Source organism: Papilio machaon, chromosome 14, assembly GCF_912999745.1.
Source record: "Papilio machaon chromosome 14, ilPapMach1.1, whole genome shotgun sequence".
Taxonomy (NCBI): domain Eukaryota; kingdom Metazoa; phylum Arthropoda; class Insecta; order Lepidoptera; family Papilionidae; genus Papilio; species Papilio machaon.
Genome location: NC_059999.1, coordinates 7,787,916 through 7,815,735, shown reverse-complemented (window position 1 = coordinate 7,815,735; position 27,820 = coordinate 7,787,916). Strand labels below are relative to the sequence as shown.

The 27,820-nt window shown below is 40.1% G+C and overlaps 4 protein-coding genes and 3 non-coding genes across 7 annotated transcripts in view; 2 read left to right on the top strand and 5 right to left on the bottom strand.

Annotated features, from left to right (window-relative positions):
- Positions 1–3,737, bottom strand: part of LOC106708431 — a 70,510-nt gene extending 66,773 nt beyond the window's left edge. The window contains exons 1-3 of the mRNA XM_045680958.1: positions 3,248–3,737; positions 2,983–3,115; positions 2,277–2,298 (exon numbers count right to left, since the gene is read on the bottom strand). Coding sequence (XP_045536914.1) covers positions 2,277–2,298; positions 2,983–3,115; positions 3,248–3,700 — 608 coding nt within the window. The 5' untranslated portion in view covers positions 3,701–3,737. The remainder of the gene's footprint in view (positions 1–2,276; positions 2,299–2,982; positions 3,116–3,247) is intronic.
- Positions 2,078–2,149, bottom strand: Trnat-cgu. The gene has a single exon. It is a non-coding gene; the product is annotated as a tRNA-Thr (tRNA).
- Positions 2,460–2,532, bottom strand: Trnaf-gaa. Its single transcript has one exon. It is a non-coding gene; the product is annotated as a tRNA-Phe (tRNA).
- Positions 3,738–4,514: 777 nt separating the features above from the next.
- Positions 4,515–5,444, bottom strand: LOC106708413 (ribosome-recycling factor, mitochondrial). The gene has a single exon (XM_014499913.2). The coding sequence runs from the start codon at positions 5,349–5,351 to the stop codon at positions 4,599–4,601; it is 753 nt and encodes a 250-aa protein (XP_014355399.2). The 5' UTR covers positions 5,352–5,444; the 3' UTR covers positions 4,515–4,598.
- Positions 5,445–5,816: 372 nt separating this feature from the next.
- On the top strand, positions 5,817–8,733 carry LOC106708386 (poly(A) RNA polymerase, mitochondrial). Its single transcript, XM_014499878.2, has 7 exons — positions 5,817–5,912; positions 5,981–6,156; positions 6,242–6,565; positions 6,794–6,922; positions 6,999–7,216; positions 7,434–7,666; positions 7,888–8,733. The coding sequence occupies exons 1-7, from the start codon at positions 5,819–5,821 to the stop codon at positions 8,517–8,519; spliced, it is 1,806 nt and encodes a 601-aa protein (XP_014355364.2). The 5' UTR covers positions 5,817–5,818; the 3' UTR covers positions 8,520–8,733.
- A 440-nt stretch (positions 8,734–9,173) lies between these two features.
- Positions 9,174–27,080, bottom strand: LOC106708384 (thyroid adenoma-associated protein homolog). Its single transcript, XM_045681105.1, has 27 exons — positions 26,821–27,080; positions 26,327–26,498; positions 25,843–26,076; positions 25,392–25,650; positions 24,819–25,000; positions 24,009–24,229; positions 23,578–23,762; positions 22,897–23,087; positions 22,330–22,519; positions 21,902–22,057; positions 21,219–21,433; positions 19,105–19,219; positions 18,738–18,883; positions 18,500–18,664; positions 15,545–15,709; positions 15,210–15,470; positions 14,988–15,129; positions 13,813–14,055; positions 13,517–13,714; positions 13,307–13,432; positions 12,821–12,924; positions 12,208–12,292; positions 11,464–11,639; positions 10,298–11,076; positions 9,780–9,914; positions 9,598–9,713; positions 9,174–9,491 (listed from the first exon to the last, which is right to left on the bottom strand). Exons 1-27 carry the CDS (start codon positions 26,924–26,926, stop codon positions 9,174–9,176), a joined length of 5,385 nt encoding a protein of 1,794 aa, XP_045537061.1. The 5' UTR covers positions 26,927–27,080.
- Trnat-agu lies at positions 11,723–11,796 on the top strand. Its single transcript has one exon. It is a non-coding gene; the product is annotated as a tRNA-Thr (tRNA).
- Positions 27,081–27,820: the final 740 nt, after the last annotated feature.

Here is a 27,820-nt window from a genome sequence, read left to right as displayed (position 1 = left end):
ATGGTGATTTTAATTATGGTATGTTTATTTTCGGTGTTTAATTACATGAAGCGTTGGGAATGCGTAAGTATAATAAAGTGGGCATTTCCTTAATTGTGACCTTTTCGACATATTATCGAAAATATATATAGTATGTACTGTTTAGAAATTTATGTTAAAGTTTAGGTTCACCTTTCTTTTGAGGTATAATAAATAATCAATTATTTTAATTTAGAAAAAAGATAAAACCGAGACGAAATCGTTGTCAATATGTTTTCCAAACAATTTAACAACGTTTAAAAGTATAGTAAGTTTTAAATAATACAATATAATTTCCACTTCACAGTTTTACTCGTATTAAATTATGAATTTTGTGATCAGTGACGTGCTTAAAATATTGGTTCACCGCTGGCTTAGAAGATATCGTGATTTTAAAATTATAGTGTACTTTGTTTGGATGGAAACATATATTGAAATACTATGTAATACAATAAAAATGTAATAATTTTTTTTATTACAGTTATGTGTGCTCGTAACTTTCGAAGACATGTGCAAAAACATCTCTCCATCTCTATCGTTCTCAATGCAAAAATAGTGACATAACACATATATATGTTTACAATAAAAACTAACGTTTAGAGGTATTAAAATCAGGCAACATACGTTTTCCATCCTTAGTAATATGGTAAATTACGCAACATGTTATACAAAAGAATTTAATTTTAACAGAAATCTTAAATTTTTTACTCTGTAGGTTTGTTTGCAGTTGTAGTGGGTAAATATTAGAATAAAATTGTATTATATATACAAATGTATGGTATATTTGTAGACTTGTAACAGTTGGAGACAATCCAAGTGAGTCGTTGCGTTATTCTTGAATTCACACTATTTTATAACTTCCATGCGGATTTGGTAATTTTAATTAGCTCAGATATCTCAGTATTTTAATAACGTAATTTCATACGAAAAACATTTATTCTGGCATTCGTTAAAATATTAACTTATATAAAAATAAAAGCTGAACGAATCATATGAAAAATGTTTTTATGCTAAGCACTCATACAAACAAACTATATTGTCTTTGAGTTTTATTAAGCGCGTACACAATGCCGTTCAAAGTCAAAGAGTCTTGGTCACCTGCAAGAGGTCCCTTTATGTCTCTTGACGTTGAAAGCCTTTTCATTAAAAAAAAAGAAGTTAAAAAAACAGCATGTGATTGTAATATAGAAAAAGATGATGATGTATGTAAGAAGACATGTACATATAGCATTCGGAACTTGCGCAATAATCAATTTGGCAAAGGATTTGTTCCGGAGCAGAGAGAGTGCAATTGTTTGCCAACAACACCCTCTGCATCTGCATTGAAAACATATGAGCTTAAATATAAACCAACATTTGCCATCTCTTTCATAACATCAATGTTAGAAAGAGCTGTGTGTTCTCATGTTAAAGGGCTTGGCACAAAGGTGCGTCATTGATTTACATTACTGTGTTTTTACGTTACGTTTCTTTTATGTATCTGCTAGTTCCAAATATTTAAGAAGGGCGATATTAAGAGCACTCGAAACTGAACTCAAATCGCACCAAATAAAGGTCCGTAGTCTCTGCCTACCCCTTTGGGTTACGGAACTGCGTTATGTTGTTGTTGTTATGAACTATTAAACCTGTCATCAGCATGGTCCGTGTCATTTGAGGAAATACTGAAGAGCAGCACTTATAACAGCCAGGTTTGCTTCTATATGCTTACGTTTTCTTTTTGCCACGCATAAATTAACATCTGCGGTTGTTTCTGTGAAATTGAACCGAAACGAATGGAAAGTATGACACCACACAGAGGAATAACTTGGCAGAGTGCCTGATTCGCGCGGGAAGCGGAAATGACACCCCGTGTTTGTGTGCCCCGGTCTTGTGACAATAGACATGCAAACTTATTAACTAACGCCATCTAGCGTAAGACTCTGATACCAACACATTTGAAATTACTAAATGACGTTGGTTGTTTTTAAACATGTTTCAATGTATAATTGACTAATAGTTTAAAATATAAGTTTTTCAATTTTTGGTATAGTCTTATCAAAAAATAAAACACAAATCATGATGCCTCCTGTGAGGATTGAACTCACGACCCCTGGTTTACGAGACCAGTGCTCTACCACTGAGCTAAAGAGGCGATGTAAGGAAAGGCGAAATAATAACAGAGGTTCAAGTACTGAAATTAAGGCTTAAGCATCAAAACTGCTGAAATACTTTAAAATTACTTAATGGAAATTATAAATTAATAATTGTAATTCACTCACCTTAAGTCGTCTTGGTTGACATCTGTAAAATTATTTTTAAACAATTATTAACGCTTATTTAATGTTAAAAAAGATTCAAAAACTTTTTATATTTGGTGATATAATTTTTGCCGAAAAAAATCGGGTGAGTGCAAAATTTTGTCCTTTGAAGGTTATTAATGAGTTAAAATGCTCAAAAAGGATTGCCGAAACCCGGGATCGAACCAGGGACCTTTAGATCTTCAGTCTAACGCTCTCCCAACTGAGCTATTTCGGCTACGACAGTCAATACGAAAAATAATAACCTTTGCAAATGCTACTTTTATTTTATTCAACTAATATTAATCAATTTAAATAATATTTCATCAGAGCTAATTATTATATTACCCAAAAGTAATTCAATTAAACGACTTTTATAGAAAAAAAAAGCGCAACTAGTGCCATCTATGTCATAAGTCTCAAATCATTTCAGACACTCACATACTAGATGGCGCTATTTCAACAAATTTAGAATTTGAAAACTATGAAATTATCTTTGTTAAAATTAACATGACTTTCATATTCTATTATTCACCTTCATTATTAACAAAGAACATTTCAGTCATTTAATGTACACATCATTATAAGTTACTACTAGATACTTTTAAATGTTACATCAAGGCAGTCCATTTCTATACAACACTAGAATATAACATTTTCTCTTTGTTTTACTGAAATTGTCTCTTACCTATTTCCTCAGCTTGTACAGCCTTGTCCGCAGCCACCTGTCCCACATCATTTAAAACTACACCACACCTCTTGTACAGTCTACTTCTCAGCTTCAGTAATTGTTCAGTATCTTGATATGCCTTTATTTCATCCTGAAAGTTGTTTACTTTTAGTTTCAAATAAAGTTTTATAAATATTTACTCATAGAATTTAATAAAGATAGAGGTAAAACAAAGGAAACAACTATTTTTTTTTTTTATGGATTGTTATGATGTTAGACAAACCTTTAAATCCTTTAGTCTAGACTGGGACCTACTTGACAAACAATGCCTGACATGTGAGTCATGCCAACCGTCAGTGTTTCGACCCAACACAGTAGGAGCGGAGGCACACACGTTTAAAGAACGAGCAGTTTCATTACACTTCACATTTCTCTCTACAGTAAGAAGAGGTTTCTTTCCTGGCACCAAAGATTTTAAAGTTCGCCTCGGTTTAACCACAGAACTTTGTTTCAAGTCTTTTTTACCATCAGGAACGTAATCGTTTAGCACAATCGGTAAATCACTGAAAACACCAGCCCTAGCACTCGAAACTGATGGACGTTTCGCGCCAAGATTTGTCGATGAAACATGACTTAAAACACTAGAAGTTGCTTTAAGATTGCTATGGGAACGATTATACACACGAGACATTACTCTACCGTAGCCTTTTATATTCTTATCTTGACCACTATTCATCTTACTAATGTAAAAACACAAAAGCCTATTAGATCAAATCAACTTTTCAAACACAACAAAACAACTGTTCCTTCTGTTTTTTTAATGTGACATTTGACATAGAGAAGAGTTGTCACTGTCATCTGTCATTGTATTTTTTCTATGGTTTTATCTGTTTTTTTGCACAAGAAATTTCATAAACTACGGTAATTTGGGCACTTCTCTTTTTAAATAATATTAAATATTTACGATATTATCAGTGAAATAATAAAATTATATAGATAATTATTAAAGGTTTTATTGCATCATGAATAATTTACCTCAGTCACTGTATTTTTAAATAGTATTACTATATTTATTTTGAAGAGTGGGATTCATGGATGTCAATGATTTTGGTTAGAACTAGGGCTTTATACTTACTAACATTTTTCGATTCTCTAGGGGAGAGTTGCCAACCTTACCCTCCCGGCGATGCCAGTGGCAATTTAAAATGGTTAAATGAAACAAAGTAATTACATTGGATCATTCACATTTTAAAATAATAAGAATATGTACAATGGGCAATGGCAGATGTTTAATCAATTAAGTAGCAATATACCAAATACTGGATATCATGTAAATCCAAAAAAATTACAAACATCATGAAAATATTATTATAACCTGGGTATTAAACTCAGTGTTTTAAGTAACACTTATATAACACCTGGTAAAATGCAGAAGTAATGCAATACAGAAATGTAAATATAACAACTTAATTTTGGCATTTTTTACAAAATAAAATAACATTATGCTACAGGACATAGTATTTTATTAGTTCATCTTTTGTACATATTTCTTTGATTCATAATAAGTAAAATAGTATTGTTATTGCTATCTATCTAATAAAATAAATCTAAACTGGCAACATTTACTCTTAAAACTATTTACCAACAAGTTCAACATGCTTAGTTTCATAAATGCTTTTTGCCTCATTTTGATAATCATCACACATGGCTGTTATTTGTTTTGTGACATTGAATGCTAAATCTTCTGAAATCCCAGTCTGTTTTTTTACTTTCTTTATAAAGTCATTCTGCACATCCTTCAAGGAATCTCTACATTTTATATACAAAGCTTTTGCATTTTTAGCTAATGCTTCTCTGTGTTCTTTTGTTACTTTCGGTACAGGTACAAACAGTGTTGTACCATCTTGCTGAGGGTTCAGGTTCAAACCTGATTTACTTATAGCTTTAAGAGCATCAGGTATAACTTGCGGGAAGGATGAAAAGTTTATTACTATCGTTTTAGGATTTTTACGTACAATCTGTGCAAGCTCTTGGAGTTCATATTCCTTTCCTTCAAACTTCACTGGCAACGATTCGATTGAACCCGTTGTGGATCTGAGAGATAAATTTTTAGCGAAATCGTCTTTTAATTTTTCGATAGCCGCTTTGCATCGTTCCTGAATCTTATTAACATCAACTACTTCTGACATCATTGCCGGATTGATTTCTACTTTAGTGCCTTTACCTTTCTTTTCTTTGCCTTTATCTTTACCTTTTGCATAGTTTCTGACTGCAATAAAACTTGTCGGCGCATATATAATCCTCTCTCCATGACGGTTAAGGTTAGAATGACTTCTGAAGGCGTTGTTTATAATTGGAAGAAATCGTTGTAATAGTCGTGTGCCCATTTTTGTTCAGTTATGCATAATATATGAGAATGTTTGTTATTTACTACAAATTTCTTACATAAATTAAATGTTCTTATTATTTTTAGATTTTTCTTATTCTCAGTTGACATAATATATTGTAAATTGTAAAGTTGACATAAAAACAAAAAGATTGTGTAAGCAAAGAAATCCATCAAAGAGTAAATTGTTGGACACCAATTGCATTTTCGTGTTTTTTAAAAATGACTAAAAAAGGAAATTAAATGTAAAATACTGCGCTAGAAACTTTTCCTGCTTAAAAGCAAAACAAAGCGAAAATTTAGCAAGACAGTTTATAAGTACTGAATTTACGTTGCGCAAAAAGATTTTTAGACACTTGTATGATTATTGAACATAAGATCAATTTTTGACATGCGGTTTTTGACGTTGACATTTGACAATGACACATTAAAGTTTGATGTTTTGTTTTTAATTTTATTAATTTAAAAATGACTGTATTTTTTCAAACTGGGAAATTTTCTATTATACGAAAGTGTTTAAATACTCCTATTTACAACTCTCTATTTATACGAAACTACTCAGGTATTGGGTAGTAATATTAGGTATTGAAATTATTGTTTTCGAGGTTATATCTTAAAGTTTTATTTCAGATCCTGTAAAAAAATTTAAAAGTTTTAGCGATGTAATAGCTCAAAGAAAAGCCGAGGCTCGTCGTAGTCTCGTAGTTCAGGTTAATTCAGAAACATCATTCAATGAACTGTATGGATATTGCTCAAAATATGCCTCAATTAAAGACATACACCATTATAGAAACTCGGAAAAGGAGGTGAGATTATGTTAATTTTGTTAGACTAACAAATAACAATAAAAACTACCAAAATACAAATGATTAATTTATAGTTCTTTTTCAGCACTTTATGCTTATTGAATTTGAAACAGAAGAGAATGTTAAAGAAGTTCTAAAAGCATGCAGTTCTCATCAAAAAGACGTCGATGTGATGCCCATCGAGTCCCCGTTCCTCTGGTTCAGAGCTGCTGTGAATAAGAAAGAAAAGCTCAGTTGTCCGAGTACAAAAACACTTGCCACAAAAGATGGCATTGAGCCAGTTGATAATGATTTGCTTTATGAGGAATTGTTGAATTGTGAGACAGTCACACAACAAATACAACATTTGTATGAGAGAACTAAGTTGAATGACTTAGGTGTTAGACTTAGATATATGGTAGCAAGGCAGGTGAGATAAATGTCTCATTGTTTTTTAATGTTCTTTTGAATTAAAATGAAAAAGTAATAGTATTGGATATGAAAAAATCAAATTAAAATTATAAATTGGCAAGTGAATATTTACTTTTTTTTATTTTACTTGAAAACTAAAATTTTATGGCTTCACATTATATATATTTTTTAGTTTGATTATTTATCATTTAACTTTGAAAATGTTAAGAAAATTTTATGGTTTCAGTTTGAAGTAATATTCAAGAGTTTGTATGCAAATGTGGCTGTGCAGCCGTTTGGTTCTTCAGTGAATGGCTGCGGCCGGATGGGCTGTGACCTGGATCTAGTTCTCAGCAATGTATTAACTGAGGATATGGTGAGTGGCTTATCAGATGTATTTCAAAAGTATGCATTGGTCAATTAAAGTATCTCAATGGTCAATACGTTGTCAGAGTGACACGCGGCGGCGGCTGGTGTACCAGGAGAAGCGCGAGGAGTACGCGGGCGGTGGGCGCGGCGGCGCGCGGCAGCTGGAGCTGCTGGGCGCGCTGCTGGAGTTGCGCGTGCCGGGAGCGGGGGCCGTGCGCCGCGTGCTGGCCGCGCGCGTTCCCATTCTCAAGTGCACGCACCACCTCGCCGCGCTGCACTGCGACCTCGCCGCCTCCAACACGTCAGTACTCAGTGTATACATCACCTTGTTATAGATCTTATCAAAATTAGTTAGAGTTGTAATAATTCCTTGAGTACCCCTAGATAGTACAGGACGCAAACTAGGAGTTAGCCTCTAAGTACCACTAGTAGGTCCCTAGTTATTAATAAAGTTGTATGCATGATGGCATGTCATACACCAGTGCTACCTTTCATTAGTTGTTAACTTATAATTCCAGATCCGGAGTGTACATGTCAGAGTTACTGTGGCAGTTCGGAGCGCTGGACCCGCGCGTGCGGCCGCTGATCTTCGTGGTGCGACACTGGGCGAGTGCGGTGGGCCTCACCAACCCACACCCCGGCCGCTGGATCACCAACTTCCCCCTCACCCTCATGGTGCTGTTCTTCTTGCAGCAAAAGAGGAAGACGGGATTCATTCTGCCCTCGCTCAAAGTCTTAGTCGATAGAGCTGGTAATGTTTTTTTCATATACAAGTTATAAGTTAGGTACACATCAAAAACTTAACGTTCATTCTTTACTTGTAAAACTAAATCAAAGATAGTAATAGGAGTTGACCAATTATAAAATAAGCAAAAGATAGTTGCGAGTTGCGACGTTAAGTTAAAGTTTTTTTCTCTAGTTTTGTGGCTGAATTAGTAAGCAGTTTAATCTATAATGAGATATTCTCTCCAGGTAAGGAGGACATCAGGATAGCGGAGGAGAACATCAACTGTACGTTCCTGCGTGACCTCAACAAGCTGCCTCATGAGGAGTACGGCCAGAGTGGCGAGGACCTGCACACGCTGCTGCTGCAGTTCTTCGAGTTCTACGCCCAGTTCGACTTCCAGGAGCACGCCATCTCCATCAACAGAGGAGTGCCCATCAGAAAACCAAACGCTTTACCTCTGTATATAGTAAATCCTCTAGAGCAAGCCATGAATGTCAGCAGAAATGTGAGTTACGAAGAGTGTGAACGACTCCGTGCTGAAGTTAGGAATGCAGCTTGGCTTCTAGAAGAAGGCCTGGAGGGGAAGAAGGGTGACGACTGGGGTGTGCTGCGGCTGATAGAGAGGAAGGACTCCAGAGGTTTGAAGCAATTACTCAGAGTCGGCAACTCTCATAGATTAGTCTCGGTCAAAGACTTGTTCAATGAAGATGACGAGGATGTACCTATGACAAAGTCAAAGAAGACTGATGCAGAAGTGGATAAGAGTGTGAAAGAAATGAGAAGAGTGACTGTAGAGAAAAAAGAACAGAAGATAAAGTTTAAGAATAGTCAAATAGCAAATGAAGTGTACAGAATAAGAAGAAATAAAATTGTATGATCGGTCAATTTGTTTAGTTTGAGGACTGCAATAGTAAATAGTGTCTTTGATCTTAGGTTATGTGGAAACTATTAAAGTGAGGAACCTCGTACGTAAAGTAAATAATTAAATTCCTGTAAAAGTGTACGCACTTTGTAATAAGTTTGTTATTTTCTTACAAGTACAATTATCAATTGAAAATAGATATATAAAAGTTACATGAGAAAATTTTGAAAGTGGACGAAAATAAAAGTTTAGTGTAAATAATTATATTTACTTAGTGATTGAATGTTGTTTAAAATCAAAACAGCGTCCTCGTGTTTTTACTAAAAATAAATATGTATGGAAATTGTAAATAAAACGTATAACATTGATTTAATTGTTTAATTTACATTATTTAAATGGATATATAAAATTAGTGTTTATAACAAAATATAAAGATTAACACTAGACTAATTGATATGTCACAACCAAGTGCACGACTCAAGTCAACGTGAAGACTGTAAGAAGACTATAAGAAAGTAGAGACAAAGAAATAATTTTTACTCCAAGATCATTTATGATATTGTGCTAATAATATTAAATATTTACATAGATTTAAAACTGATTCTATTATAGATTGTATTATATATATATATATACAAGATTGAACTATACAAATACATACTTATCAATTTATTCCTTAGATAGCGTTCTCAAAGTCTTAACAAATAGATCAATTTTAGGAACATCACTACTTCTACATTCACCAGCAGTCAGACGTAGGAAGACATTGAGATGTACACCGCAGAGCTTAGTGAATGTCCCCGCGTAGTGTGGCTGCTGTGTGAGACGCGCTGCAACCTCACACACATCTGCTGACCACGCCCCCTGCGACCACGCCCCCTGCGGCCACGCCCCCTCCAGCGCACACAACGCCTCCCCGCAGGCTATAGACCACATCGTCTCCTCTAAGAACACATTGTACTTCTCGTTCTGCTCGAACACGCGAACCTACATCATTAATGGAATTAAAAAACTTTTCTTATGGAAAAGTATATAAGTAAGTACATGACAATAAATGTGTTGTTTTGTTATCTTGAATATCATGGCATATTACCTCGTCTAGCGTGTAGTCAGGCAAGCAGACTTCACAGTTAAAGTCCAGCAGCGCCAGCACACACAGCAGCGCCGCGCCGTGCGCCCGCCGCGACACCAGCGCGCGCAGCTCCTCGCCTGCGCGTGCGCACACCGCCACGCCCCCCGCGCTGCAGGCCACGCCCCCCGCGCTGCAGGCCACGCCCCCAGCGCCACTGGCCACGCCCCCAGCGCCACTGGCCACGCCCCCCACAGTGCGCGCGCCCGCACGCCGCACTGCCTCCTCGTCGTCCTCCAGGATCAGGACCAGACTCGCCCACAAGCTCGCCTCCACCTCAACTGTACAACATGTCGCCATTAAAGTATAGAACATGAATTTAAAAAGAGACTAGAAAATTGTAGTCACTGGCAACATCTTTGTCGTTATATTGCTTACCAGTGGTCATTTAATATCAAAAGATTAATCTGGTCTTTGTATTTATAAACAGGGCTAGTCTTACTTATATTATAAATGCGAATGTTGAGATGAATGGATGTATAGATGTTTGAATGTATCTCCGGAACGGCTTAACGGATTTTGATGAAATTTAGTACAGATATAGAATATAATGTGGAAGAATATAGGCTATTTGTTATGTTTTTTTTAACGTGTGCGAGGACGGAGTCGCGGGCGACAGCTAGTTTACTATAAAATTAAAACTATTTGACTTTCTAATACTAACATTTGTCTTCTTCGCTCAAATCCATTAATTCTAAATCGATCAATGACTTAAAATTGTTCTCTAAGAAGTTTGCGACAACACTCCTAGTGCTGAAACTGTTGCGAGATGAGCTGCAATCGAATATCGTCCTTACACTATTGAGAATAAGGTCTCCATTCACTTGTGGCTCCTTTATTTTATCAGTTAGAAATGTGGTAAGACTGTAGAGGTAGATGTGAGTCATGTTCTCATGCTGTGTGTCCACGAGCCGCGTCAGCTCGCGCACTATGACGTCATCATCTAGTTCACTGACGTCATCACCTATCTCTCTGACGTCACCTTGTATAATATACTTGTATGTATTCTCCTCCAAAGACAGCAGTTTCAGACATTTCTGTTTGCATTCCAAATATTTCGTTGTTATTAAAACTTTGTACAATGTTTTGGAATAATTGTTATCTTTACTTAATTCGATTAATAAGTTTTTATCTTTTGTTAAAATATTCAAATGCTCCTGAAACGAGTTTTCGATTTCAAAATCTTTATGTAAAATTAGAAGATAGTTTAAAGCCGTTAATGTAACTTCGTAACTATCATGTAATAGGAATTTATATATAAGTTTTTTAAGCTCGTCAGTTTGTCCGTATTTATTAATTAAAACGTAGGACAAGTTTGCGGCACTCGCTAGACACAAATCTCTCCCGGACAGAGCGGCTGTTAGATCTTTGCTTTTACTTAGGATAATGTCTAGATAGTGAGTTATTTTGTTAATCATAGTCGTATCAATAAGTGACGGGAATCTGAAAAAGGAATAAAAAAGTAATCTTATAAACAATTCTAGACATAATAATAATTAGATAAGCGACAAGTGTCATTTTCGACAATAATTTAAAAAAAAACAAATCAAATAAAAAACAACATACTTAAATATTATAAATGTGAATGTTTAGATGTATGGATGTTTGTTACAAAGTATCTCCTAAACAAATCTATATATGTTGATGAAATTTGACATAGAGGTAAAGCATAGTCTAGACGAAAACAAAAGCTATGAAGTTTTTTTAATTCTGCGCGGGCAGAGTCGCGGGCGATAGCTATACTAGCTATTATATAGCTAGCTTTTTTTTAATCAAATTCTGTAAGTCTGATTTTTAGAACAAATTTAATAAAAACAATATTTAACTGACTTCCAAACAATGAGGTTGATCATATTGTTGTACTCTTCAGCTATGAGGTAGCAGGGCTGAGGTCCAGCGCCCTGCTGCAGGATCCAGCAGCTCTGCTGGATCTTGTCCTGCAGCCGAGCTGTCGCCGTGTCGTCCACTGACAAGTTGTCAGGTCTGTTGTTTAACAGCTTTGTCACCTGAACCGTAGTCGTAACTTACGTTGAGTGACATGAATCCTAATTCATGTAAGCTTAGTTTTTACGTAGCTTATAATGAGTGAGGCGCCGTGGCTTAGTTGGTTAAAGCGCCAGTCTAGTAAACAGGAGATCACGAGTTCGAATCTCGTCGGGGCCTATAAGGGGATCATATGTTTCCCTAGGTCGTGCAGAAGACCTGTGCAGAGAGTCCCGGTGCGTTTTTTTGGCGATCTCGGGGCTCTTACCAGTTGCACTTGAGGATGGCCACCGAGGGGGGTTTTAGTGAGTCAAGTCTCACATAACCCTGTCTTTCCCCCAGAAGGCAGGGTATCTTTTGAAGATCCCCCCCCCCGAAAAAAAGCTTATAATGAAAATACAATTTTTTTAATTTTTTATTTGTCTGTTTCGGATAATCTCCGAAACAACTGGACCGATTTTGACGGGACTTTTACTAGAAAGTAGGTAATGTATGCTGGAGTAACTTAGACTTTTTTTTAAATTCCGTATTGATGAAGTCGCGAACAACAATTAGTTTTAATTTTTTTAAATGGAGAAAATATTAACCAACCTGCAAAAGTATACCGTGACAGAAATTCCTTTTGATATTTTGATCGCTTAATAAAGTTAATATTTCTTCTATATGTGGAATGTACCTGAAATATGGTACATTGCATTAGTTCAATGTAACTTACCGTAGGTTTCTGAGACCAAAATCTCTGTATAAAACATATCGTAATCCTTGTCATTTTTTACAAACAATGATAATCATATATTTTATACGGAGATTTTGGTCTTAGAAACCTAGCGTTAATTAAATAACAACTAAATTAATGTTTTGTATTCCCAAATAAGTTTCGAATAGATTCCTCTCACTTCAAGAAAGTAGTTGATACTACGAGACTATTTGATTAGATCAGAACGTCTAAAACGTCACTCTATATGTAAGATGCACGATTTTTAGGTTATTTGTATGTAAATTTTCAATACGTTCTTGTCTGAGTAATTTGATATATGTTTACATACGGAAAACAACAAAGAACAACAAATCATATACAAAAACGAATTATCTCCTTTTAATCTAACATGGATGGATGGATGAATGTTTGTTAGAAGGTATCTCAAGGCTCAACGGATCTTGATGAAATTTGTCACAGATGTAGAACATATACAATGTATATTACATGGTGGGTGAGACGAGCGGCAGCAGTGCTTGTGCTGCGAGCTGGCGCGTCTTCAGCACTGCGCTGCGACCGCACTCACACACCACTGACATGAACCTCGACAACTGCACAACACACAACATTCTACTGCTTTATATTATTAGGTGGCAAATGTGCAAGCGTCCATCTGAATTCGCCGAAATAGCGAAACGATTCTTGCCCATAGACATTCGTCTACCTTCAATCAACGGAGAAGAGAACGTACAGAAAGAATATATGCGTCCCCTCCTTCGCTAAATCCACTTCTTGTTACCATCATTTCCCTAGAAGAAAAAGGTGGCAAAGGAATGTCGATTAAAATTAGACCTCTGGCACCACACTCATCAGACTGTCTTGGAATTACTTCCACTTGACGCCTGTCTTCTGTGTGGTCGTGATATTGCACCGAGGGAGGCTTATACTGTTGTTGCAGGATCTACCACTGTTAAAAATCTTTGTCTCTTCCACCTTGAGGTTGGAGACGGTGCCCTCCAGCGCGGAGGGGTACAGCCTGGCCAGCAGCAGCAGGATCGGAAATAAAGACGGCTTCAGCAGTTGACATTCCTCACTTTCATTGACTTCTTTTAGTTTCTCCTGCAAACATTAAATAACGTAATTCAACTAATCAACAACAGAATATTGTTAAATACGATTAATTTAAATAAGAAAGTAAATGACCAGCATGAAGTCGTACAGCTGCGGGTAACGCAGGAAGAACGTGCGGCCCGTCATCCGGTTGCGTGCGTGCACCTCGCCCCCCGCACCCCCCACACCACCCCCCACACCGCCCCCCGCACCCCCCGCGTCCGCCCCCCGCGCCACGCCGAACACGCGCACCACCAGCGCGCTCAGCAGCAAGGTGGACGAATTGCGCTCCTGTATATTGCAATAAACACATATTTACACAGTTATATTTCTTCTTACTTACAACGACAAGGAAGAAAGTGATATGTATCTAGTGGGGGAGGGTATACCTCCCATGTGGGACCATCGAAGCCTTTGAGCGCTAGCAGCAGCGCGTCCCCCACGTACGGCGCGACTGCCTGCTGCAGCGCGGAGCAGCGCACGAGCGCGCGCAGCACGTTGCAGCAGTGCGCGCGCAGCACCGCCCCTCCCCCACCTCCACCGCGCCCATCGCAAAGCCGCATTAACGTCATCACGCACTCATGGAAACACTTAGGTTTGTCGCTGACTTGCAGCTCGGTTGTCACTAGCGCCTGCAAACATCATATTACTGGAGTACAAGTAATAATAGCTGCGAAATAACTATAGTCCGGTCGCGGAGCACGAAGAATTTCGTACATTGAACTCGCATTACCTGTCTCTGTCACTCCCGCGTAAATACAATTAGTCTCGCTCGCACAGAAACAAAGGTCGCCGTCCTCAGGGATTGTAAACTTTTAGTTTGTTTGTTTGCATAATAAAAATTTTATGGGCTCCGTTAGAAGGATTACCAAAAAGGTTAATTATTGGATAGTTCCAAATGAACAATCGAAACGAATATTTGAAAGACGAAAGTGCAGGCAACATCATCTATTTTATTGCCGGCTTTCCGATAGTTACTTTTTGGTTTTAAAATATTATGCAAATGAATTCTTCACTTCTCGAAATTGAACAATAGAGCAAAGTAACAGTTACTCCGAAACAGAGGAATCGGATTCTGATTTTTGATTTTTTATTATTAGATACTTGTCTAGATTTTTATTACTTGTATTATTAAATCTAAATAAATGATTTATATAATAATAATAACTATATTTTATAAGTTGGTAATTTTTCTTTCTCCTTCAAATAATTCATGTAAACCGCACTAAATACAAAATAGTTTGTAACCTCTGTCAGTAGGTAAAGAGGTCATTGTACGAAATTCTTCCTGCTCCGCGACCGGACTATAATATATATCTATACATATTATTAAAATTTAATTGTCTGTATGTAACATAAAAAATTATTTTCTATACAAACATTTAATTCTTTTTATGTCTGTCTTCGAAGCTGTGTTAGTTCTGGGACGGCTGGGCCATGCTACCTTCCCATTCATGTTCACGGAATTTGAATGGGAAGGTAGCTGATACACACGAGCATATCCATAGACTAGTTTTTAAATTATCCGCTGAAGAAGTGGCGGGTGACAAGTGTACCAAGTAACCTGTATCATGAAGGGCAGGCCTGCGGAGCGGCGTGTGGCGCACAGCGAGCCCCCGCCCGCCTCGCTGGCCAGCGTGGCCATCAGGTCCCGCAGCCAGCCGCCCGGCAGCGCGTGCAGCATCCCGCCGCGACATCTCCACAGCCTGCAGGTGTGCTCCATACATCGGTCAGACACTTTTAAACCTCAGTCTTTCAATAAAACTACCAGTTATTGTTTCTGTACCGGGCCAATAGATGCGTGAAGCCGACGTAGGCCTGCTCGAAGGCTCCGCGGTGTTTGGTCTCCGCCAGCAGCTTGGTGAAGTGCTCCCCCATGGCCACCACCTGACGCTGCGTCAGAGTACCATGTTCCTGCTCCTCGCCCGCGATGCTCAGCCGCGACGCTATGCAGCCCAGCACCAGAGACACCTCCTTTACGGACCGCCAGGCGCAGAGCAGCACCATCTGCGCGGTCACCGGCCTCCCGTCATCCAACTCCAAGTTTCTGAACCATAGATTAAAAACCTGAACCATATAACAAGATCTTTGAGTAGTACAGTAGAGTAAGTAAGTTCATACTGCGAGTTGTCCGTGTCACCGAGCACAGGTCCCGTCATGTCCATGGGCAGATGACCCTCGGGCGAGGAGTTGTTGACGACGCAGGCCACCGCCGCGTTCACCTCGAAACACGTCTGCACTATCTCCGCTATCAGCACCGACCACTGCTGCGACTCCGATATGGCTCTACGACCAACATTTCAACTTTCATACATGGCTATTTGGCTAGCTATTTTCATTTGTCCTAAATTGCTGAGAGAAAGAGAGAAAAAGGGAGGAGGAGAGATACAGAGAAAGACAGAACACCAGTTTATGAAGACGTTGCTGGTTTCTTAGCACATCTCTCACCTTGTGTCGAAATGCTGCAGTATGTGCAGCATGCAGTGCAGCGCGCCGTACATGTGGGCGTGTCTTGCGGCGCGCACCACGCTGCGCTCGCAGGCGCGCACCTCGCCCGCCAGCGCGTGCAGCGAGCGCACTCCGACATCTCTCACCTTGTGTCGACATGCTGCAGTATGTGCAGCATGCAGTGCAGCGCGCCGTACATGTGGGCGTGTCTTGCGGCGCGCACCACGCTGCGCTCGCAGGCGCGCACCTCGCCCGCCAGCGCGTGCAGCGAGCGCACTCCGACATCTCTCACCTTGTGTCGACATGCTGCAGTATGTGCAGCATGCAGTGCAGCGCGCCGTACATGTGGGCGTGTCTTGCGGCGCGCACCACGCTGCGCTCGCAGGCGCGCACCTCGCCCGCCAGCGCGTGCAGCGAGCGCACTCCGACATCTCTCACCTTGTGTCGACATGCTGCAGTATGTGCAGCATGCAGTGCAGCGCGCCGTACATGTGGGCGTGTCTTGCGGCGCGCACCACGCTGCGCTCGCAGGCGCGCACCTCGCCCGCCAGCGCGTGCAGCGAGCGCACTCCGACATCTCTCACCTTGTGTCGACATGCTGCAGTATGTGCAGCATGCAGTGCAGCGCGCCGTACATGTGGGCGTGTCTTGCGGCGCGCACCACGCTGCGCTCGCAGGCGCGCACCTCGCCCGCCAGCGCGTGCAGCGAGCGCACTCCGACATCTCTCACCTTGTGTCGACATGCTGCAGTATGTGCAGCATGCAGTGCAGCGCGCCGTACATGTGGGCGTGTCTTGCGGCGCGCACCACGCTGCGCTCGCAGGCGCGCACCTCGCCCGCCAGCGCGTGCAGCGAGCGCACTCCGACATCTCTCACCTTGTGTCGACATGCTGCAGTATGTGCAGCATGCAGTGCAGCGCGCCGTACATGTGGGCGTGTCTTGCGGCGCGCACCACGCTGCGCTCGCAGGCGCGCACCTCGCCCGCCAGCGCGTGCAGCGAGCGCACTCCGACATCTCTCACCTTGTGTCGACATGCTGCAGTATGTGCAGCATGCAGTGCAGCGCGCCGTACATGTGGGCGTGTCTTGCGGCGCGCACCACGCTGCGCTCGCAGGCGCGCACCTCGCCCGCCAGCGCGTGCAGCGAGCGCACTCCGACATCTCTCACCTTGTGTCGACATGCTGCAGTATGTGCAGCATGCAGTGCAGCGCGCCGTACATGTGGGCGTGTCTTGCGGCGCGCACCACGCTGCGCTCGCAGGCGCGCACCTCGCCCGCCAGCGCGTGCAGCGAGCGCACTCCGACATCTCTCACCTTGTGTCGACATGCTGCAGTATGTGCAGCATGCAGTGCAGCGCGCCGTACATGTGGGCGTGTCTTGCGGCGCGCACCACGCTGCGCTCGCAGGCGCGCACCTCGCCCGCCAGCGCGTGCAGCGAGCGCACTCCGACATCTCTCACCTTGTGTCGACATGCTGCAGTATGTGCAGCATGCAGTGCAGCGCGCCGTACATGTGGGCGTGTCTTGCGGCGCGCACCACGCTGCGCTCGCAGGCGCGCACCTCGCCCGCCAGCGCGTGCAGCGAGCGCACTCCGACATCTCTCACCTTGTGTCGACATGCTGCAGTATGTGCAGCATGCAGTGCAGCGCGCCGTACATGTGGGCGTGTCTTGCGGCGCGCACCACGCTGCGCTCGCAGGCGCGCACCTCGCCCGCCAGCGCGTGCAGCGAGCGCACTCCGACATCTCTCACCTTGTGTCGACATGCTGCAGTATGTGCAGCATGCAGTGCAGCGCGCCGTACATGTGGGCGTGTCTTGCGGCGCGCACCTCGCTGCGCTCGCAGGCGCGCACCTCGCCCGCCAGCGCGTGCAGCGAGCGCACTCCGACATCTCTCACCTTGTGTCGACATGCTGCAGTATGTGCAGCATGCAGTGCAGCGCGCCGTACATGTGGGCGTGTCTTGCGGCGCGCACCACGCTGCGCTCGCAGGCGCGCACCTCGCCCGCCAGCGCGTGCAGCGAGCGCACTCCGACATCTCTCACCTTGTGTCGACATGCTGCAGTATGTGCAGCATGCAGTGCAGCGCGCCGTACATGTGGGCGTGTCTTGCGGCGCGCACCACGCTGCGCTCGCAGGCGCGCACCTCGCCCGCCAGCGCGTGCAGCGAGCGCACTCCGACATCTCTCACCTTGTGTCGACATGCTGCAGTATGTGCAGCATGCAGTGCAGCGCGCCGTACATGTGGGCGTGTCTTGCGGCGCGCACCTCGCTGCGCTCGCAGGCGCGCACCTCGCCCGCCAGCGCGTGCAGCGAGCGCACTCCGACATCTCTCACCTTGTGTCGACATGCTGCAGTATGTGCAGCATGCAGTGCAGCGCGCCGTACATGTGGGCGTGTCTTGCGGCGCGCACCACGCTGCGCTCGCAGGCGCGCACCTCGCCCGCCAGCGCGTGCAGCGAGCGCACTCCGACATCTCTCACCTTGTGTCGACATGCTGCAGTATGTGCAGCATGCAGTGCAGCGCGCCGTACATGTGGGCGTGTCTTGCGGCGCGCACCTCGCTGCGCTCGCAGGCGCGCACCTCGCCCGCCAGCGCGTGCAGCGAGCGCACTCCGACATCTCTCACCTTGTGTCGACATGCTGCAGTATGTGCAGCATGCAGTGCAGCGCGCCGTACATGTGGGCGTGTCTTGCGGCGCGCACCACGCTGCGCTCGCAGGCGCGCACCTCGCCCGCCAGCGCGTGCAGCAAGCGGCGCAGTGCAGCATGCCGCACGCACTCCGGCACATCACTACAATAATACAAGCCAAAATTGAACCCACTCCTGTAATATTGTCAGCTACAAGTAATATAAGAAGACTTACGTATCGTATCCTTGCAGCAGTATGTGAGGGAAGCGAGCCACGAACAGCCTGAGCTTGTACGCGGCGGAGACGCAGTCCGGGGGCTTCATGGAGGACGTCTGACGCAGGATTGACTCCATGTCCATACCCGCAGCGATTCTCTGACTCTGCAATTTAGTTGTAATACATTGCAGTTCAGTTGGCACGCAGAATTAGCAGTTATCTACTGCACCATGTGCCAACTCAAGTGCTGGGTATTATAAATCATGTCAAAGTAAGAATTCAGCTTTTTTTACTAAGCACTGGTTGTCTAGTATTTGCAGAGGTGCTAGATTTAGTTGAATGGCCTATATTTTTCGAACGGCAATTAATAATGAGAGTAGATCACCTCCAACAAGTCCTGCGGACAGGTCTGTAGTATTTCCAATGTGAACACCTTATTTGACTCGTAGCTATCATCTAGACATTGCAATAAATTGTCTATGTATTCCGATTTCCATGTTCTGCAATAATATATATAATAAAAAATTTAAGATTTAGAAAAATAAGATATTGTAGATGTCTGTATATGGTTCAAAATATCAAAGATTGTTTGTTAATTACCAGAAAGTAACAGGTAATAAAAATTCATATAAGACCATAAATGTGTAGTCATCATCTTTTTCCACAAAAGTTATTAACAAGTTTTTTAATCCAGTAAAAAAGTGGATACAAAACATTATAAAAGTCATTGCGGCTTGTTATGTATATAGACATACACCATCTGACCTGGTAAGTCAAACTAAATTATGACAGCCCACTTGCGCCCTCATATCAACGTCAAAAAATGTTACAAGATATTTTTTATACTGTAGTTGTGTCATTTTCGATGTTTAAGTAAGTTTTATATAAATACTAGCTTTTACCCGCGACTCCGTTAGCGCGGAATAAAAAACATAGAAAACGGGGTAAAAATTATCCTATGTCCTTTTCCTGGTTCTAAGCTACCTGCTCACCAATTTTCAGTCAAATCGATTCAGCCGTTCTTGAGTTATAAATAGTGTAACTAACACGACTTTCTTTTATATTAGGTCCTTACATATGAAATTGGCGTTTTTCGTACTGGCCACTTTAATCACTAATTTCTCCTCTTTGGTAAGGAATTCCAAATTCAAATTTGTACAGCTATAGACTCATGTATTTGTGGTTCGATGACCGTCATTCATTTGTTTTTTTTCTTCTGTTTTTTTCTGTTTGCGTCACTCATTTTACAAAATGGAAAACTTAAAATATCGCATTATTTACGAGTACGAGTTCCACGGTGGCACTAGTGCTGCGGAAACGACTCGAAGGGTGAATGATGTGTATGGCGGTCGTGTTGCAAAAGAAAACACAGTTCGTTTTTGGTTCCAACGTTTTCGTTCTGGAAATTTCGATCTGCAGAACAAGCCCCGTGGACGGCCTGAGACTCAAGTTGATAATGAAGAGTTGAAGACTATTGTGGAAGCGGATCCATCGCAAACCACGTCCGAGTTAGCTGCAGGCTGCGATGTTAGTGATAAAACTGTTTTAATTCACTTGAAGCAAATTGGGAAGATTAAAAAGCTTGAAAGGTGGGTACCTCACGAATTGACTGAAGCAAACCGGCAAACGCGCGTCGACTGTTGCGTTACATTACTAAACCGGCACAATAATGAAGGTATTTTAAACCGAATCATTACCTGTGATGAAAAATGGGTTCTTTACGATAATCGGAAGCGCTCAGCGCAATGGTTGGATCCTGGCCAGCCAGCCAAATCCTGCCCCAAGCGAAAATTAACCCCAAAAAAGTTACTTGTAAGCGTTTGGTGGACTAGTGCCGGTATTGTTCATTACAGTTTTCTCAAATCTGGCCAGACTATTACGGCTGATGTCTATTGTCAGCAATTGCAAACCATGATGGAAAAGCTAGCGGCTAAACAACCTAGGCTGGTCAATCGCTCCACGCCACTGCTGCTTCACGACAACGCTAGACCACACACTGCGCAACAGACGGCTACTAAATTAGAAGAGCTTCAATTGGAAAGTCTAAGACATCCTCCGTACTCCCCGGACCTTGCTCCAACAGATTACCATTTTTTTCGAAATTTGGATAACTTCTTGCAAGGGAAAAAATTCAACTCCGATGGGGCAGTCCAAATCGCCTTCAAAGATTTTATTGATTCCCGTCCGACTGGTTTTTTTAGTAAAGGGTTCAATGAACTACCTATGAGATGGCAAAAGTGCATAGAAAATAATGGTTCATACTTTGATTAATTAAATATATTATATTAAAAAATATTCGACTTTTTGTTCCTCCCACACAAAACGCCAATTTCATATGTAAGGACCTAATATATATATAGATTCAGACAGAACCAACCGAGATAGCATTTGCTCATACAAGTTTAGATATTTTTTTTGACTATTGAATGTGAGGAAACTATTTTTTTAATCTAGTCAGATTTTTTTATTTTGACTTATTTGAACAATTAACCATGATACCTGTGATATCCCTCGTATCCAGTGGTCTCGGTCCAGTCCAGCAGCTGCAGCGCCACATACCGCCGGCTGTAATTGGCTCCAGTCACCAAACATTTGTAACAGAATTCTCTCATGTCTTCCAAGAAGGTTAAGTAATAATCGCTCTTATTGCTATCAACATTAGATGCATTTTGTCTTATCAGAACTTTATAACTATCTTCCAAACGTTTCATGAACTGGAACCAGTAGGAAAGAAAATATAAAAAAACAGAAAAAATGTCTTAGGTTTACTCTTAGTTTTATTTTTAGTAGGAAAAAACTTTATATAGAAAAAAAAACATTATTTAGATGAAAAAATAAAAATGTGAGCCGTCATGGGATGCCTGACAGATGTGAAACATCGTGTGTGTACAAGTTATGTGCATAAAATATTAAATATTATAATTAAATAAATAAATGAGTTATTATTTTATATAATAATAAATATTATTAAAATAATATATATATATATATATATATATATATATGTATACCTCAGTATAGCTTGGCGACCCGTCGCCACGGCAAGCGTCGCCACGCCAACAATTCGGTTTACAAGTGAGCCTATAGATGTTTCACATCAAAAATGGACTTTTAACAGGATTATTTAGATGAAAAAAAAACTGCAAAAAGGCGATTCTAAGCTGGTGTGCCAGTTGTCATACCTTTTTCATGAGGGAGAGTGTGAGCTGCCGAAGGTTGGGTGCCTGCGCGTTGATGTTGTACCTGAGATACCACAACACCAGGTACAACTCTTCAACACTGAACGCCTCCGTACTCTTCGGAGATTCCACAACTAATGATAGAGTCAGGATACGAGTCTGTGAGGAAACTTTTTGTCAAATATTATTGTTAAACGAAAAAAAATACTGTACTAGTCATCTTACATAACCTAAAAAAGTTTATCTGTTAACAAAATATATCAGTCATTAGATTTTTTTTTCGCTGTCATAAATGTCATAGAGGTGTCAATTGTCATGACACATTGACACATGTATTCACACACAATTGCTATCTCTGTTTTATATAACAAGAAAGAGAGCGATGGTAATATTGAATATAGTTATAGTGTGAAATAAAATTCAAACCTAACCTCATCGACAGCATTGACAGCGGCCATTTTGAGGACGTTATATCTAATGAGACCTTTCCATTCCCCCTCCTTTTCCATCACTTTGCCAACTGCATTGGATTTTCGAACTACACTCAATAGCATTAAGACACATTTTAGATCTTCGCGACCGTTCTCATTTGAAGTCGGCAGTTCTTTTATATGAGGTAATCTGAAAAGAAGATGATTAAATCTACTACGACAAGAATTAAAATATGTAGAATTATTTTGTTCTCTTTTCTTTCTCATCTTTAACTTATAAGGGAAGAGGATTATTCAGAGTATACATGGGAAGGATAAATATTTTCCTTCAGTTAATCCCTCTTCTGTCGATTAAAGGTAGACTACGCATCTGCAATTGCGGATGTCTATGGGCAACAGTATCTTCGCTATTTCGGCGAATTAAGATGACCGCCTGCTTGTTTGAAAACTTAGAATTTGTCTACACATTATAAGATTTATATAAAACCTGTTATAAAATACTTAATTGAATTTTCAACCTTAGATTTCAATAGCACAGTTCCTAACTTAAAGCATCAGCGTACTTACAGATAATCCAATATGTTGTGATCTAACTTGACAGCCTGCAGGAGGAGGTTCTCGAAGATATTGAGGACGGAGGAGTGTAGGTGGTTGTGTGTGAGATGTGTCAGTACAGGCTGTACCCAGATGTGGTACATCTCCGCGCTGCTGCACTCGCGGGAATGTCTCTGCAGGAGACTCTCTAGTGCTGATGTCGCCTAATTATTAAGTACTAAGTTACACTATACTGTTAGGTGCATTAAATATACTAAACATTCCTGAACTAAGTAGTTTATGTTCTATTCCAGACTGTAATCTACTTATGTTTCGTATTTCATCCAGATACAAGTACATACAACCTTAGATTAACATCCATACATCCTTCCATACAAAATTTTGAATTTATAATATTAGTAAGTAGATTTGCGCACTGCGCAGTGCCCTCCCCTCTCATTCATATACTCTGTTATATGTAACATAGCTTTTGCCCGCGACTTGGTCCGTGGGGAATAAAAAAAAACTTAATTAGTAGCCTGTGTGTACTTCCAGACTGTGTTCTACATCTATAACAATTTTCATCGAGATCCAGTCGTTCTGGAGATACCTTCTAATATCTATCCATCTATCCAAACATTCGTATTTATAATATTAGTTAGATTGTGTTCTGGGTAGCGACCAGACCAGCAGACATAAGAGGTGAATACTAACACAGGCCTGTACAGTTTGCAGGTCCAGAGCTGCGAGGAGGTCGCGGAGTGCTGCTGGAAGTCTGCTCAGTACATGACCCGCGCCCAGCTCCTCACTCAGGCATCTCACACTCACGTAGTAACTCTTGCGGCTCTTGTCCAGTGACAATATAGCGGTCAATAACTTGTCTAACGCTTTCTCCTCACCTTTTTATCAAACAATAGTTCACTTTAAAAAAAAAGACAAAGACAAAATTTAATTTAAAAAAAGGTTAAAGCTTTCAGTTTAGACATAGTTTAACCCTTGAACCACCATAAAGACATTCTTTATCGGGACATATTTGACCATTGTTTCAAATTTTCACATATTTCTGAGCAAATTATTAGCCGACGGAAATAAAATAAAAGTAATTGACTGAACATCAAAATGGCTAATTACAATTTCTTACTTACCCTTATCTTTAAGATGAGTACAATACTTGACAATATGGCCCAAGACCTGCGAGGTGAGGTGTCGCACACTGTCCATGTAATGCTCCAGATGTGCCCACACAAACACCAGCAGACTGTCCACTAGTCTGAGACCAAGCTGAGACTGACACTTCAATAGTGTCCTGCTTATTTGAACTAATGTCCTTGTCACACCAAGTGTGAATGTTGAGTCAGAACTCATTCTGAAATATATTTTTTTTTCAATTATATAACATATGCAATGACAACTACTACAGTTTGGCATAATCAGTTCCATTGTACGGTTATAATTTATCTCTAAACAGATTAAAAAAGCCTACTTTAAGTTAGGGGTGACTATGCCATAGTCAACTATGTTGGCTCAGTACAAGTTGACTTCACACATATCATTGAATATGCAGGTTGCATCACGATGTTTTCCTTCACCGTAAGAACTTCAGATAAATGTACATATTTAAATAGAAAATCGAAAAACACATTGGTACATGGCGGAATTCGAACCCAGGACCTGCAGATTGTAAGTCAAGTGCTTTATCCCTGAGCCACCGACGCTTTTCACAAGGACCAATGAAGGTTAATGACTAGTATACTGCAAACTCTCGGAGGAATTAAAAAAAAGAATGCCAAGACGAACATACGCGTAGATTAACTAATGGTTGTATTAAAAATCACTAGTAAATACCATCATTACTTAAGATCTACAACTGGACGTAGGACAATAAAATATAGTTAAGAACAATTCCTTAGGAAACAATAACTTAATTTTTATTTTAGGTCTCTGTATGTACTAACTTTTCTCCAATAGCCAAGATGTTATCAGTGAGCAGCAACAGCGCGTGCTGGTCCCTAATGGTAGTGGTACATAGATCTTCCGCAGAGATCACAGTGGCCAGCGCGGAGTGTAAGCTCAGCCGTGCGCTATCATTATACAATAGCTCTGAGAACTCCTGGTTGTTGCCATTTGGATTGAGGATCTAATGGAAATTGATAATTGACTAATAAAATATGTTTAATCTGGCAAGAAAGTAGTAGATGATGGGTAAAGCGACCGTCGCACATTTATATACAATTTCAGATGTGTTGTCTACCTCTAATCGAGGGACGTACAAAATTTCCTAATGTATTCTCTATATTTCCCGTTCTATGCATTCCCTCCGTCATCAAATTCACTTCTCCTTTCACTTTTCTTATAAGTAAAGGGTGGAAAGAGAATGAGGAATAAAATTAGACCTCCAGCAAAACACCCATCAGACAAGATGTGGAGTTGCTGCCACTGCAAATCTGTCTTCTGTGTGGTCATGGTATTGCACCAGGCAAGATGGCAAATTCATGCAACAGATTTTGTTGTACTACTGTTAAACTTACCTCACACCATGAATTGAGTCCATTTTCCAAAATATACATAGTCAAAAATAGTATCCCACACACTGATTTTGAGTCCATTGGGACATCATCGTCAAATAGCAACTCTTTTATATTTAATTTTATTGCATTAAAATGAGATATCAACTCAGTACAATTTTTGTTGTCAATTTTCTGTACAATGTGGAGCAACAATCTTAGTGTTAAGTGAGTTAGATCAAAAATTTCATTTTTCTCTGTCGGAGATAAAGTCTTCTTAGAACTGTAAGTAGAGCAAGAATCATTTTAGAACTATTTTTGTCTATATAAGAATGAATAAGGTTATGTGTAATTTATAGTTCTTAATTCTTAAATAACTAACATGTTTCTATCAACACAAGCATGCCCAAACTTTTTTTTTACTGTTTAATGATGTGAGAAGTAATTTTGAATAGTAGTTTATTTAACATCTTACCTAAGTGTATGTACACAACAGCTCAAGCATTGTATCAAATATGCTGCAAGTTTAGCTTCCACCAGTTTTATAGCCTGAGCACCTGAGGGGAAGTTTTCAATGCAGCTTGCTAATTTTGGTATAAAGTCATTGTATACTTTATACTCAATATTGTCAACCGAGAAGTGTTTTGATATCTCTTCGGCTAAAGCTTTTGAAAATGGATCTTGGAGATGGTCATTCTTTGTTATATATCTGTAGATATAATTTGAAGCCTTAACAATTTTTAATTAATTCATAGACTTTAATTATGTTTTACTAGCTTTTACCCGCGACTCCGTCCGCGCGGAATAAAAAATAGAAAACGGGGTAAAAATTATCCTATGTCCTTTTCCTGGTTCTAAGCTACCTGCCCACCAATTTTCAGTCAAATCGATTCAGCCGTTCTTGAGTTATAAGTAGTGTAATTAACACGTCTTTCTTTTATATATATAGATATGCTTACCTTACTACAAAACATTTGACCGGATGCTTAATTTCAGTTTGAAGGAAAATTAAAACAAGAAAATGTAAAGTTTTTTCATTGCAATGATTATTTAAGTTTTCTCTCAAAATGAGAAGCTGTTCGTCTACACTGTTGCTCTGGTTGAATTTTTCAAATAATGTGTGTCCATCTACTAAAAAAAAAATACTTTTTCAATATTTTAGGAAATTTAGTAAATAAAGAGATTTTTTGTCTTGTTGGGTTTCCTAAGGTTAAAGGATTTGAAGTAAAAAACTATCAGATTTAAATCCGATACTTTATTTTTTTAAAAAACTAGTTTCCCTTATGTCATGCCTTATGTTTAATACTTTTGTTGATATAAATTAACTCAGAAATAAAATAAAAGCAGCTAAAAAAACTTTGTTTTATAATTCGCAAATGTTTAAATATTAATTAATAAAACACAATATAAGTTTACGTGTAATTTAAAGCTATTTTAAAAAAATAAACATAACCTATTTTATTTATTAAATGTGGTGGTATAACCACAGGATTAAAAGCTAAATTTCCTTTCATTTTTTTGGAGTTTGTTCCACTTATCCTTAATGTTAATCCATTCATCTTGAACGATATATTTTAAGTTAACTTTAATAATTTGATAATATTATGTTAAGACTTTGTTTTTGACACTTGTTAACCCTAAAATGTTGACTGACAACGACATGTTGACATTGACATCACGAAATCAACAAAGTCGAAAGTCCAAGAAAGTTGAAGTCGAATGTCTTATTCAGTCCAATTGTTCCCAAAAGGCAACAGGCAACATTCTGCCAAAATTTTTAATTCAAAAATCTGAAGGTTCTCAATGAGGGAGAAAACCTTTAAGGCGATGGCGTCATTGTCAAGAGTCCGTTGACATCTGTCATCTGACAACTCCTTCATACGTCATTATCGCGATTTTTAATAAGAATAATAAAATTATACATATTTTTTTAAAGATTTTTGGGCTTAAATATGATATAACCAGCGATGACTACAATCCACAGAGTACTTTGTACATAATGTAAAGTCTTTAATGTATATGCTATATATAACTATAATATACTGTGGTAAATTTCGTAATATAGGCACTCTTCATCCTACTGACATCTACGGCATGCAAAAGGCAGTTTTTTTCGCCGTTATGCTATTTTTTTAAATTATGGGATAGTATACAGCAACCAGGTTTTATAAGTTGTTTAACATATTTTCCCACGATATCGTCAATGAATTGATTTATCACGGTACTTTTATTTCTTCTTTTTTATTTAGTAATTTAAATTTTTACTAGCTTTTACGCGCGACTCCGTCCGCGCGGAATAAAAAAATAGAAAACGGGGTAAAAACTATCCTATGTCCTTTTCCTGGTTCTAAACTACCCGCCCACCAATTTTCAGTCAAATCGATTCAGCCGTTCTTGCGTTATAAATAGTGTAACTAACACGACTTTCTTTTATATATATAGATTGCTTAATG

What these genes read in the sequence shown, in the direction of transcription:
- LOC106708386 (XM_014499878.2), top strand. Translation starts at nt 5,819, where the DNA reads ATGACTGTATTTTTTCAAACTGGGAAATTTTCTATTATACGAAAGTGT. An exon ending in ATAGAAACTCGGAAAAGGAG is followed by an intron (nt 6,157 to 6,241) that starts GTGAGATTATGT and finishes GTTCTTTTTCAG; the next exon opens with CACTTTATGCTTATTGAATT. An exon ending in GATATATGGTAGCAAGGCAG is followed by an intron (nt 6,566 to 6,793) that starts GTGAGATAAATG and finishes TTATGGTTTCAG; the next exon opens with TTTGAAGTAATATTCAAGAG.
- LOC106708413 (XM_014499913.2), bottom strand. Translation starts at nt 5,351, where the DNA reads ATGGGCACACGACTATTACAACGATTTCTTCCAATTATAAACAACGCC.
- LOC106708384 (XM_045681105.1), bottom strand. Translation starts at nt 26,926, where the DNA reads ATGAATGGATTAACATTAAGGATAAGTGGAACAAACTCCAAAAAAATG. An exon ending in GGTGACACGGACAACTCGCA is followed by an intron (nt 15,471 to 15,544) that starts GTATGAACTTAC and finishes TCTATGGTTCAG; the next exon opens with AAACTTGGAGTTGGATGACG. An exon ending in GCACCGTCTCCAACCTCAAG is followed by an intron (nt 12,925 to 13,306) that starts GTGGAAGAGACA and finishes TGTGTTGTGCAG; the next exon opens with TTGTCGAGGTTCATGTCAGT.